We start from the raw sequence: 12,058 nt of genomic DNA on the forward strand, positions 1-12,058 counted from the left end.
AGTTGTCATCTTGTAGGAAAAGATGACAAGGTTGATTTTTGATTTGGTTCACATTAGGATAAGGGTTTAGGTGAGGTGTAAGGAGAGGAAATAATGGGATTTAGCTTAAATTATGGGATAGGAATTTTGACTTTTCACACTTGAGTCCTTTTCTTAAGGTTAGGTCACTAGAGGCTATAAATAGGAGAGTATGGAAGCCTTGGCATTCTTTTGCTTGTTGCTGCCGAAATTAGAGAGAATGAGAGAGAGAGAGAGAGAGGCATGAAAGAGAGAGAAGGAGGAGAAGAAAGGAAGAAGGAGGAGGAGATCTTAGGTATGCTTTTTCTTATGTTTCCTTGTTGTTTTAAGATTTAGGTTTATCTTCCTCATTATCTTAAGTCTTTTTCTATGTTCTTCTTCTTCATGGGTGTCAAAAACCCTAGGGTATTCAAGGGTGATTATCACTTGGGTGTTGATCAAGTTGTGTTCTTGATTTTACAATCAAGAGAGGTATTGAATCTCTACCCCTAATGCTATGGTGTTCTCTTGAGTTATTGGATTTGTGGTTATTTTTCAATATGTTGATACATGGGAGATTGATCTTTGCGTGGGTAGGGGTTTATGGTGTTGGTTTGATTTTTATTGTTGTATGTTCATAATATGTGTAATGAGATGATTATTGAAATATGATGTTAATGGTATTCTATGATTTTATATATGTATGTTTTGGCCTATGTGGTTTGGGCATATTGGGTTGTTTTGTTTTGTTTCACATTTACATGTTAGAAACATGCTAGGTTTCATGTGTATATAGATGAGGTTTTTGTGTAAAGTATTGTTGGGTATCCTAGGTGTTTCGGCCTAGGGGTGATGTTCAAGCATAATTGTTTTCTTATATGTTTTAAATCAATTGTGAATCTAGAAACATGATAGGGTGTATATGAGATTATGTATTAATATATTATGGTATGCATGAAAAATAATAGGAACATGTTAGGTTTAATATAAAAGCATATATGAGGATTTGTGTTATGTTATTCATGCATGTTGTATTATTATTTTGTTGGGTTGCATGCATGAACTCATTAGAAAAAGAATAAGGTTTTATAAGGTTGTATATAAATATGTATTAGTTATGTTCTTTGAATTATTTGTACAATAAGAGCATGTTAGGATTTGTGAATTATTGTGTTAATGAAACATGAATGATCTTGTATGAATTTTATGAGGCATGAGGTAAAAGATAAAATTCATGGTGATTTATGCTTGCTGATTTTGTGATAAAATGGTGAAAAGATTGATGAAATAAGGATATGCATGCATAAGAATGACTCTAATGATATGTGGTGTTTGTGAAAATAAAATGGTGCTCTAATTCAAAATTAAAATGATGTTTTTGCTCAAATAATTACCTAAAGATTTTTTGTTTTTTTTTTTGGAGAAAATATGAGTTTTAAAAATAAGGATGGTGATTTTAATGATAAATGTGATTGCTGGAATTTTTGTTTAAAAATGTAAAGTGTGTTTCAATAAAAGGAATTTGATTGGTATTTTGAAATAAATAAATAACCTAAACAATGGTAAAACTTAAAAGTGATATTTTAATATAATATGAGTGGTTATTTTAAAAGTTATGATTTTCTTTAATTGGATTAAGAAAAATGTTGGATTTAATTCACTTGTGATTTTTAAATAATGGCTTAAAGTTTATTTTAAAAAGTTTTAGATAGTTATTTAATTTTTACATATGAATTTGTGTTACATAAAATTAATTATTTAAAATAATTCAAACAAAATATATTTTTCCCACACTTAAAATTATTATTTTTCTCACATCAAAATATGAAATTCTATTAACTTAAATTAAATTGTTTTTTCTAAGGAGACATGATAATCATAGGTATTTTCTTTTTAAAATAATTTCCAATGCCTTTGCTTTTCTTTGTAATTTAAAAATAATAAATAGATCTTTTATATATTCTTAATGGCTAAATAAAATTGTTTTTATGAAATAAAAAGAATTCTTTGGGAGATTTAATCAACCTAGTAATTTTAAGAAGATAAACAATGGTAAACAAAACATGCTACAAGTCTATTATTTTAAAACGATAGAAGTAAGACGCATGAAATTATCGTTTTAAATACCAGATTTACCCAACATTTTCACGTATGCATGTTACATGAAAATTCACTTTTATGTCCAAAATAATGTCTATGATGCAACCATGTAGTTTTTTTTATAGAAAGATCATGCATGCAATATAGGTAGAATGGGCATTATTCTTTTTATGACCTTTTGTGTAACTAAGCATATGTGTATGTTGTGTGTAACTCCTACCATGTGTGCATGGCCCATGCACACATGAGTTATATGAGATGGCAAAATAGTAATTATATGAAGCTAAGAAATGTCGTTTTGATTATGGTATAGGCTCGTTGAGAAGTTGTGGTTTTACTTAGTTTGGACTTGAGGTAAGGAAGTTAGATAGAATTTATGATTGTTATATTATGAATGGTAAGACTGTTGTGTGAATGAAATGTTATGAATTATGAATGCCATAATGTGATGATATGGTGGCTTGTATGAATATTGTATGATATGAATGGATGTTAGCGTGATGAACGCGACACATCACTACAAGAAAAAATGCTTTTAATAACACCAAAAATGTGTTATCAAAACCTACGATAACACTTTCTGATGTGTTAAGACAGACTATGTTATCGTAGGTCAGGGTACTTTACATAACACTTTATCAGTGTTATACAGATGTGTTATTGTACTGTCAACGATAACACAATTTCTGTGTTATTTTAATATATAGATAAGTGTTGAATTATGTTATTTATAGTCAATACTATAACACTTTTTTTGTGTTATACTACACTTTAGTATAACACTTTTTTTGTGTTATACTATACTTTAGTATAACATTTTTTTGTGTTATACTACACTTTACTATAACACTTTTTTTGTGTTATACTATACTTTAGTATAACACTTTTTATGTGTTATACTACACTTTAGTTCCATGTGTTATATTAGCTTAGAGAAGCATAATCTTTTTTTACTTACACAAAACTAGAAAAACAAATATGAAAGTTGAAGCCAAATAAGGTAACATAAATAGATTTTTATTAATTACTCAAATGTAATTACAATATTTAGTCTACTAGTCTAGGCTTAAGAAATCATATTACAACATAATTTATGTACAATTCAGATTCCTTTATCACTAAATACAAAACAAAAAATGTATAAAAAAATTAGTGAAATACATTCTTCCATTCTAAAGGCCTCAACTACAAATATTGTCAAGAATTGCTCCAAAGAAATCATCTCAATATACCTGCACATTGTAAAAAAAATCATTTTATTATTAAGAACATAAGACTTCTAGTTTCCACATGTAAGCATATAAGGTTTAAATTACTTATATGAACTAGTTTATATAAGTAACTAAACTGCCATATAGCCAATTCACTTATCAGTGATTCATTGAGAATCATCACATACTTTAATTAACTTATGAAATATATGGAATGGATGCAACTTATTGTTTAGTCCCTTCATGTTGATTGCAACTTATAGTTTAGTCCCTTCACTTATCTTTTTTATTCTCTCTTTTCAATCTGAATATGATTCAAACCACTTGTAAAAAAATGTGACTGATTAATTGTATATTTATATAAATAATTTTTACACAAACATAATTCATTATATGTATAATTTCATTGAATTTCCTGTAACACAAGTATAGGAGCCAAAAAAGGGAAACACCATAGTTTTCATGCCCAAAACATAAGAAACACAAGTATCAGATTAAAAGTAAACAAGGAATTGAAGAATCAAAATAAATTCAAAGAGAAAAGCAGAGGCTACAAAACTAAATGGGTCAGTTTCTGAGTTGAAAAAAATTCTGATACAGGGAGCTATGTCCCTTGACATTGGAAGACTATTCACATGATATGGCATTGGAATTTTCTCTTATGTGGTAACTTTTTTTACTACCACTTAATTGTTTATATTTCTAATGATAATATATTCATATTATTTATACTAATAAGATTACTAATGAATGAAAACATGAATAGGTCCCAATATATATAGCAGAGAACAAAATGAATAAGATTACTAGAGAAATCAAAATTGTTGTCCAAGCTCTGGGAAAGACCTATAACCAGTTGAAAAATCATTATGTTAACAAGACATGATTCACTTCTGAAAGCACTAGTTGTTAATATTATTTAGTTATGTTAGTTTGTCTGCTAAAGAGTTTGTTATATGGTAGTTAGTTTCATAACTACCCCCTCTGTACTACTCATTATCTAGCAAGTTTAGACCAGATAATCTTTTCACCAATTAAATAGTCTAGTCTTGAACCACAAGTATAAATTTGTTGATAAATGAATTGTAATTAGAACAAGGAATTTACCAAATATCATAAATTGCATTAGGACATGATGAAAATTAATAATACACATAGACCAAAATAAATTGAGAATGATCAACCTACATAATGCACAACCACATGCATATAAGCTCATAAATACATTAAAGAATAAATTCAGCATTAACACAACTGATAACTAATTTAAGTTTTAGGTGACAACAATAACTGCTAATTAAAATGAAAGAAATGACAACACTATTAAATAAAGTGTGGAAACAAAAGGAAATTCATTTGAAATATAAACTCAGTACATGATCCTCCAGCTTATTGATATTGTGAACCCTTTCTGTCTTAGCTCCATCTTTTTTCTTAAGATCCTTGTTCTGCTTGAAGTTGGCCCAGGAAAGAAGACTATCCACAATGCCAGACTTTGCCACTGCAAGTTTAAAAGGTAAAACATAAACAAAGATACAGAAAGTAATGATTAGTGATCTGACTTGTGACGTGATCTACATGAGTTCCACCCTTGATTGTGGCAATCGAATTTACAAAGCTAACCTGGTTTAACAAGAGAAAACAATCAGAATAAAACACCCTTAAAAGTGCAGAACAGCATCAAAGTACTCTCATTAAACATAAAAATTCAAATACCTGTTGAAATTGCCCATCACTAAGGCTCACACAAACCTCCCACTTATCATTCACTTTCTCTGTGATCCTGCAGGATGACTTTTAAGCTGCAAATGGAATTAAAAAAAATAGAGATATTATGCTACCTAAAATTTATGAAAAACTGAAAGAAAGTGAACAAGTTCCAGTTAAGATTTTAGTTAAAATGAGCCCTCAAAGAGCTCAATACTTCCCAATTAATTTAGGACAACATGCCTGAACTATGTATCTAAACTAACTATACCAATCTTAAAAGGGAAGTAGCAAACCGTATATTAATAAAAAGATGATAAGCCTGTTTAAAAAAAAGAAAGATGACAAGGTGTCAATTATATTTTACACCCTAAGAAGCCAATCATATACCAGCAAAAAAGGGTATCCACTAAATCTTATCAATCATGATTATCTAGCGTCAGAAACACAAACCCGAAATCACCACCCATTTATACATGCAACTATCAAATTTCAATAATAGTTTTACAAATTATTCCAAAGGGGTTTGCGCATTCAAATAGTTGTTTTTTTTATAACAAAACTTGCATCAATGAGTTAAGTCCAGTCAAAATAACTTAGAATTACAAATTTGGCATGGCAAGGTACTTTTCCAAATAATAACCCGCCAAAAGCCCAATTCATAGCACATTAAGAATAGTAACAAAAAATTACTGCAAAAAATAATAATAATAAGAAAAAAGAACATGTGTATTATTATGAAATATTAATTTTTTTCCAATTGACTTTCTGTACAACCTATGGGTATCATCAAATGACCTCTGTAGATATAGTAACGCAAACAAGATATTCCATAATAAGTCCCATGTAAGAGATTATCTTCTCTCACCCCTGAACTATCAAAAATCATAAGCTTGTTTACTTTACCAATATGTCCACCTTTACCACGTTGTTTACTTTTTGATTTCCTTGCATAATAAGAATCGTCTTCATCAGACATATCCAGCTCATTATCACTGTCATCTTCTTCTTCAGATTCTGCACCTCCCCAATTTTTATCCTGGTATCACTAAAAATACATCATTAACATGCAGAAAGAACCAATTTTCACAGTAGCACACCCAAAGAATAGTTCAGTAAATCTAATCTATCAATGGACATCTACCAAAAGATAAATGGAAATGAAGAGCAAAGAACAAAATAAACTCATTACAATACCACATCTAACATACAAAATATATAGACACAAAAATAAGTGTTCATTGGCACCATATTTTTCAGGGCCAATCTCTAGAAATTGGCATTGGAACAATAATAACTGTAAGATTTATCACAAGCACAACCATAAACACAGTACAGTCCTGTGTTTGTATTTTATTTTCCCAACTCTAAATTAAGTCATAAAAGTTATATCTTTTTTCTAAAAAAAAAAACAACAGAACTTGTATTTTTTATTTAAGAGAAATAATACAAGGCAAAGAATGAGAATCACCCTGACAAAACAATAAAAAAGCAATTACATAAAAGTTATATGAAAGACAACAGTATACCTCAAAATCAAGATTAATTCATCAATTATTCAAAAAAGAAAAAAGTCCATAGAAAATCAAACTATAGAGTGAGAGAAACATGGAGATTGTTACCCAACAAACCAGCTAAAGTATACTACAACTACATGAAAGGTTTTACAAGGGCTGAATAATAGCACAATAAAAAGGAAATCAGGACCTTCCATTAGAGAATATACTGTGGCGAGACTAATACAAATATAAGAAACCAAAACTACATTGAGATTAATTCACCAATTATTCAACAAAACAAAAATATCAAAGGAAAATTAGGCCTCATTCAGATAAAGGAAAATCAGACCTCAACTTAGAGTACAAGCAGGTATAGGCATGGGCATGTTGTCTTTGAAGAATAAATCACCTGTTATAAAATCAGTGTGAAGATTTCCAAACAAACCAAATACTCTGTGGCACAAAGTTATCAAGAACTAGATAGTTTTGAGTATAATTGGGATGTTGGTTTGGCTGGTGAGGCTATATAAGATTGAGATAATAGTAGTTTTGGGAGATTCGAGGTGAGGGATTACACACACATGGCTGGTAAGACTGTATATCATAACCCACAGACAGATAGACAGTTCTAACCATTATCTTTTTTGGGTTGGAGTGTTCTTTGTAAAAACAAAAGATGAAAGGGTGAATCATATTTTTGTTCATTGCACATTTACACTATCTTTATGGTCAAAGTTCAGGTTGGACAGGCTGCTCCAAGAAGCTGCCGTGGTTTTTAAGATGAAGATTATGGTGGGGATTGGGTTGTTGTAATGACCTCATACGCGTTCCTTTAATTTGTAATGTTTCATTTTTATTAATATCTTAGTTTAATTTCATACTAAACAATAATAATAACAACAATAATTTGGGAACCCTCAATACCCATTCATAAACTAATGACAGTATCTGAAGAATAATTTGTTGTTTGTGTGCATCTAGTATTAGCTTCCAACATAGAAGTAAAGCAATCCTCTCTATTGGTTTTGATATCATGAAAACTGGTCAAGAATCGGACAAAAAGATAAAGAAATTGCATCAAAAACATAATGCAATTTACATGAATGATTACATAAGTTTCATTGATACTTTAAACTTAATTGAGGCCCACAAATTCAAAGATATAATCTCTTGGCAATAAGAATGATTACAAAATTACATGAATAGTTGCTAACCTGATCAAGAACTGTACCAATATCCCTATTTTTTTCTACTGTGTCACGCCTTATCCTCCTTGCTAAACGAACATCAGCATCTGCACTGAAAAATTTTCAATGTGAAGTGCCTCAACTTAGTAACACTATAAAGTGACATATCACGGCATCCCATAGTTAATACAAAAACTATAAAAGAAATCATTATATTAATTGAATCTCAAATGTAATGGTATAATACTGAATGAATTAGAAAAAAAAATAGTCAGATAAGCATCTCAAGACCACATATTTGTAGTAGTAACTAATGAAAAGCATCAGAAATACAGAGTAAGAACATCAAGTAGCCTAAATGATAAAAAATAAAATAAATGACCTGTATCAACAAATATCTTCATATTCATCAACTCTCGAACACGGGGATCATGAAAAATGAGAATGCCTTCCAAAATTATCACATCTGAAGGGTTTACCTGCACAGCATATGCCGCCATATTATTGAAGTAAGGGTCCTCTAATTCAGAATTCTAATAGAGATAAGAAACATACTGATAATTGCAAGCATGCACATACTGTAAGTACTGAATAACTTTAATTCTCCTATAACTTCTCTTTGGTAAGACAAGTATAAGAAAACAAGAGGAAATTCATTAGACCAGCATGTTAAGAAAACAAAAGTTACCCTTCTAGGCGGGAAGACATTGTTTTTGTAACTCTTGAAGTCATAGTTTGGAATATCTACTGCTTGCCCATTCCTCAACTTATCCATAGAAGCTAAAAGTTTCTCATTATCAAATGCATCTGACAATAAAAGTAATTTTACATCAAAAGACATGAAAGAGACAGCATGCACCATATAGGAGAAATACATACCATAGTTAGGCTAGTTATGGCTACAAAGAAAACCAATTCTAATGTGCCCCACTAAATGGCTAAAAATATACTCTATTTTTGTGAATTTTTAGCAAGATACAGGTATTAGAAACTGTGTACAAATGGGCACTAAATTACATAAAGTTTAATAGCACAAACCTCATTGCTTGGTTTAATAGCACAGGAACTCGTTTTCCATTAAGTTCCACTTTCACATTATTCCCAAGGCATCCAGCCATATCAAAAACTCTCTTTTTCATCAGCGCAACAACATCATCTTCTAAATGTGTCATGTTAAACTTAGCCAAATCTGGCTTAAAAGTCACCTTGGTCCAGTTGTCACTCTCCTTGCACTTTGTGATCACTGGATCAGTTTTCTTCCCCATGTTATTGGAGAAAACCTTCAAACAATCAACAAAAAATCCAATCAAATCAATATGTATGATGAACCCAATTTCAAATTAACCACAGTAGAGAGCTTGTATTAAATCAAAATCAAGAAATGAAATTTATAAACAAATTAGTCCCAATTTATGGAAAAACTTCAAATCGTCAACACACAAACCCAATCAAATCACTATGTCTGCCAAACTATGCTGACCAAAATTTCAAATTAACTAAAAAAGAGAGCTTGTCCGAAACCCAAATCAAGAAATGATCTTTAACTAAAAAAGAGAGCTTTTCCGAAACACAAATCAAGAAATGATCTTTAACTTAAAAAGAGAGCTTGTCTGAAACCCTAATCAATAAAACACATGAATAAACAAATTATTTCCAAATTAGGGAAAACCTTCAAATATTCAACACGAAACACCCAGTCCACTCAACAAGTATACTAAGCTCAAAATTCAAATTAACTAAAAAGATAAATTGTCCGACATCCTAATCAAGAAATGAACTTCTATACCTGCTTGTACTTCTTCAGACGCTTTCCATCAACGGTCTCGATGATAAACTCAGTGATCGGAGCATAAAAATACCCCATAAATACAAAAATGGATATTAAAAAAAAATCTTGCTGTAATTGAGAGAGGGACACAAATTGGAGAAACATACCAGATCTTGCTTCCACCATGCGTCGAGGTGATGAAGACACTCACAATGTCGTCGTCCTCCTGGGCAGATTGTATAAGTGGCGGGCAAGCTTAATTGTCCACCTCCTGGGCAGCTCGGTCGAGAAACGAAGAGAGAGAGAGGGGGTAAAAGAAGAGAGAGAGAGTTAACGGGGAACGAAGAGAGAGAGAGAGAGAGAGAGGGTAAACGGGGAACGTAGAGAGAGAAGAGAGAGAGAGGGGAAATGGGGACCGACTGTGAAATGGGGAAATGGTTTTTTACTTTTCTTTTTTTTTTGGGTCAATTGACCGTGTGAAAATTTTGGGGGGTACTGGGGAAAATTAGGTGCCTAATTGTCCCGCCTATATACATATATACTTATATATATATTATAACACTTTTTGAAAATAGTTATATTTTTGTGTTATGGAAATGGGTTTTTTTTGTAGTGCATCAAAATGGGTTGCTAAGGATAAAGAAGACGTAGCCCGAGTTACTAAGGATATGAAGACGTAACTCCATGGGTGGACGTCCCAAGGTTATTCAAGGACCAGAGACTCTTGTTTACCTCAAAGGGTGGCATGGACAAGTTAGCGAGCCATGTTCACAAGGAATTGTTCATGATTATGTTTGATATTTGGTGATGTTTATGATTATGTTATGAGGTTTGGTGATGTTTATGATTTTGTTATGATGTTTATAATATGATGGTGGCATTATGTTTATGTTTATGATATTGATGCCAATTTTATGATGATGTTATGATGTATAAAGATGAATGATAGTGTTTGTAAATTGTTGTATCTTATTTGCTTGTTGTTTGTACTTCCTTACTGGGCTTTTAGCTCACCCCCTTACTTTCCCTTCCAGGTAGCAAAAGGTTTCTCTGTGGCATGCATGGTGATGTGGGGAGTTCTATCGTCCTGGTGTGTATGGCGTGGGGCATCCTATGAACAAGAAACGATCAACTTTAAACGCCATTTTTAATAATGTTATGTTTAATGGGATTTTCTTTAAATTGTCAGTGGGACTTAAACTTTTGTTTGTTTTAGAACTTTGCATAAAAATGATATTTTCTTTTTAAACTTTTGGGCCCAATTTGCATGTTTTAAGCAAGATCCCACTGAAACCTTTATAATAAGTGGCTTTCTATTATAAAACATTGAAAATGTTAATGTTTTATTAAGTACTAGTTAAGGGCGTTTTACAAATGTAGAGACATTGTCAAACGTAAAGAAATGGTTAGCTGAAAAGTTCAAATTGAAAGAGTTGGGGGAGGCAAGTTATGTTATGGGAATCCAAATCCTAAGGGATAGGAAGAACAAGTTATTGGCACCTTCTCAGGCTAATTATATAGATAAGATGCTTGAAAGATTCTCTATGGAGAATTCCAAGAAAGGTAAATTATCGACCAGACATGGAATTGCTCTCTCTAAGGAACAATGTCCCTATACACCTCAGGAGGAAGAGGATATGAGAAAGTATCCCTATGCTTTAGCAGTTGGGAGTCTGATGTATGCTATGTTGTGTCCTAGGCCCGACATATGTTATGCAGTTGGGTTTGTAAGTCCTTATCAATCAAATCCTGGCTTGGAACACTGGATTATAGTAAATTACAGTCTCAAGTATCTTAGGAGAACGAGAGTCTATATGCTGGTATATTCAGGGGGTGAGCTAAACCCTATTGGATACACTGATTGTAATTTCCAATTAGACAAAGACAGTCGAAAATCGACATCTGGGTTAGTGTTCACTCTTGGTGGAGGAGCTGTTGTCTGGATAAGCATTAAGCAATCCAGCATAGCTGATTCAACCATGGAATCTGAATACATAGTGGCTTGTGAAGCAGCTAAGGAGGTGGTTTGGTTGAAGAAGTTCTACACTGATCTGAAAGTTGTTCCAGATATGGATAAGCCACTAATCTTGTACTATGACAGCAATGGAGAAATAGCTAATTCCAAAGAACCTAGAAGCCACAAGAGAGGGAAGCATATAGAAAGGAAATACCATCTCATAAGAGAGATTGTACACCGAGGTGATGTGACTGTTATGAAGATAGTGTCAGAACAGAACCTGGCTGAACCTTTAACCAAGACACTTCATACAAAGTCGTTCATGGGTCACGTGCACAATATGGGATTAAGGGAGATGTGTCATTTGCTTTGAGGGCAAGTGGGAGATTGTTAGGATTAATGCCTTAAAAGCATGTAAATACATTTTTTGGTTTTAAATAAAAGTACAATTTTATTATATTTGAATGTTATAATTATTGTTTGAATTAATTATATAATAATATCAAGATAATTCCCTATTCATATATGAGAATATAAACTTGTATTAGCACGAGAGAATTAAGATCATATATAATGAATAAAATAGTCAGTAACATATTAAAGTAAGGAATCTTTAATGAATGGTTACTAGT

The 12,058-nt window shown here is 31.7% G+C and overlaps 1 protein-coding gene and 1 long non-coding RNA gene across 8 annotated transcripts; one reads left to right on the forward strand and one right to left on the reverse strand.

Annotated features, from left to right (window-relative positions):
• Positions 1–223: 223 nt before the first annotated feature.
• On the forward strand, positions 224–10,657 carry LOC133828925 (uncharacterized). Its single transcript, XR_009891391.1, has 3 exons — positions 224–313; positions 423–489; positions 10,504–10,657. It is a non-coding gene; the product is annotated as an uncharacterized LOC133828925 (long non-coding RNA).
• On the reverse strand, positions 3,094–9,976 carry LOC133830329 (uridine kinase-like protein 3). 7 transcript variants are annotated; one of them, XM_062260304.1, is made up of 9 exons: positions 9,488–9,630; positions 8,740–8,981; positions 8,390–8,508; positions 8,084–8,180; positions 7,729–7,808; positions 5,922–6,054; positions 5,025–5,091; positions 4,685–4,809; positions 3,094–3,329 (listed from the first exon to the last, which is right to left on the reverse strand). In XM_062260304.1, the coding sequence occupies exons 3-7, from the start codon at positions 8,474–8,476 to the stop codon at positions 5,075–5,077; spliced, it is 414 nt and encodes a 137-aa protein (XP_062116288.1). In that variant the 5' UTR covers positions 8,477–8,508; positions 8,740–8,981; positions 9,488–9,630; the 3' UTR covers positions 3,094–3,329; positions 4,685–4,809; positions 5,025–5,074. The 7 variants fall into 7 exon arrangements, with proteins under 7 accessions (XP_062116288.1, XP_062116287.1, XP_062116289.1 ...); XM_062260303.1 differs by having other exon boundaries at positions 4,685–4,931; XM_062260305.1 differs by having other exon boundaries at positions 5,025–5,110.
• Positions 10,658–12,058: the final 1,401 nt, after the last annotated feature.

The sequence above is a fragment of the Humulus lupulus genome, chromosome 4, assembly GCF_963169125.1.
Source record: "Humulus lupulus chromosome 4, drHumLupu1.1, whole genome shotgun sequence".
Classification (NCBI taxonomy): domain Eukaryota; kingdom Viridiplantae; phylum Streptophyta; class Magnoliopsida; order Rosales; family Cannabaceae; genus Humulus; species Humulus lupulus.

Excerpts from the sequence above, each read along its gene's own strand:
- LOC133830329 (XM_062260301.1), bottom strand. The coding sequence starts at position 8,476 with ATGGATAAGTTGAGGAATGGGCAAGCAGTAGATATTCCAAACTATGAC. Across the intron at positions 8,181-8,389 it reads ATGTCTTCCCGCCTAGAAGG|GTAAACCCTTCAGATGTGAT; the intron begins GTAACTTTTGTT and ends TATGCTGTGCAG. Across the intron at positions 7,809-8,083 it reads GAAGATATTTGTTGATACAG|ATGCTGATGTTCGTTTAGCA; the intron begins GTCATTTATTTT and ends TTTTCAGTGCAG.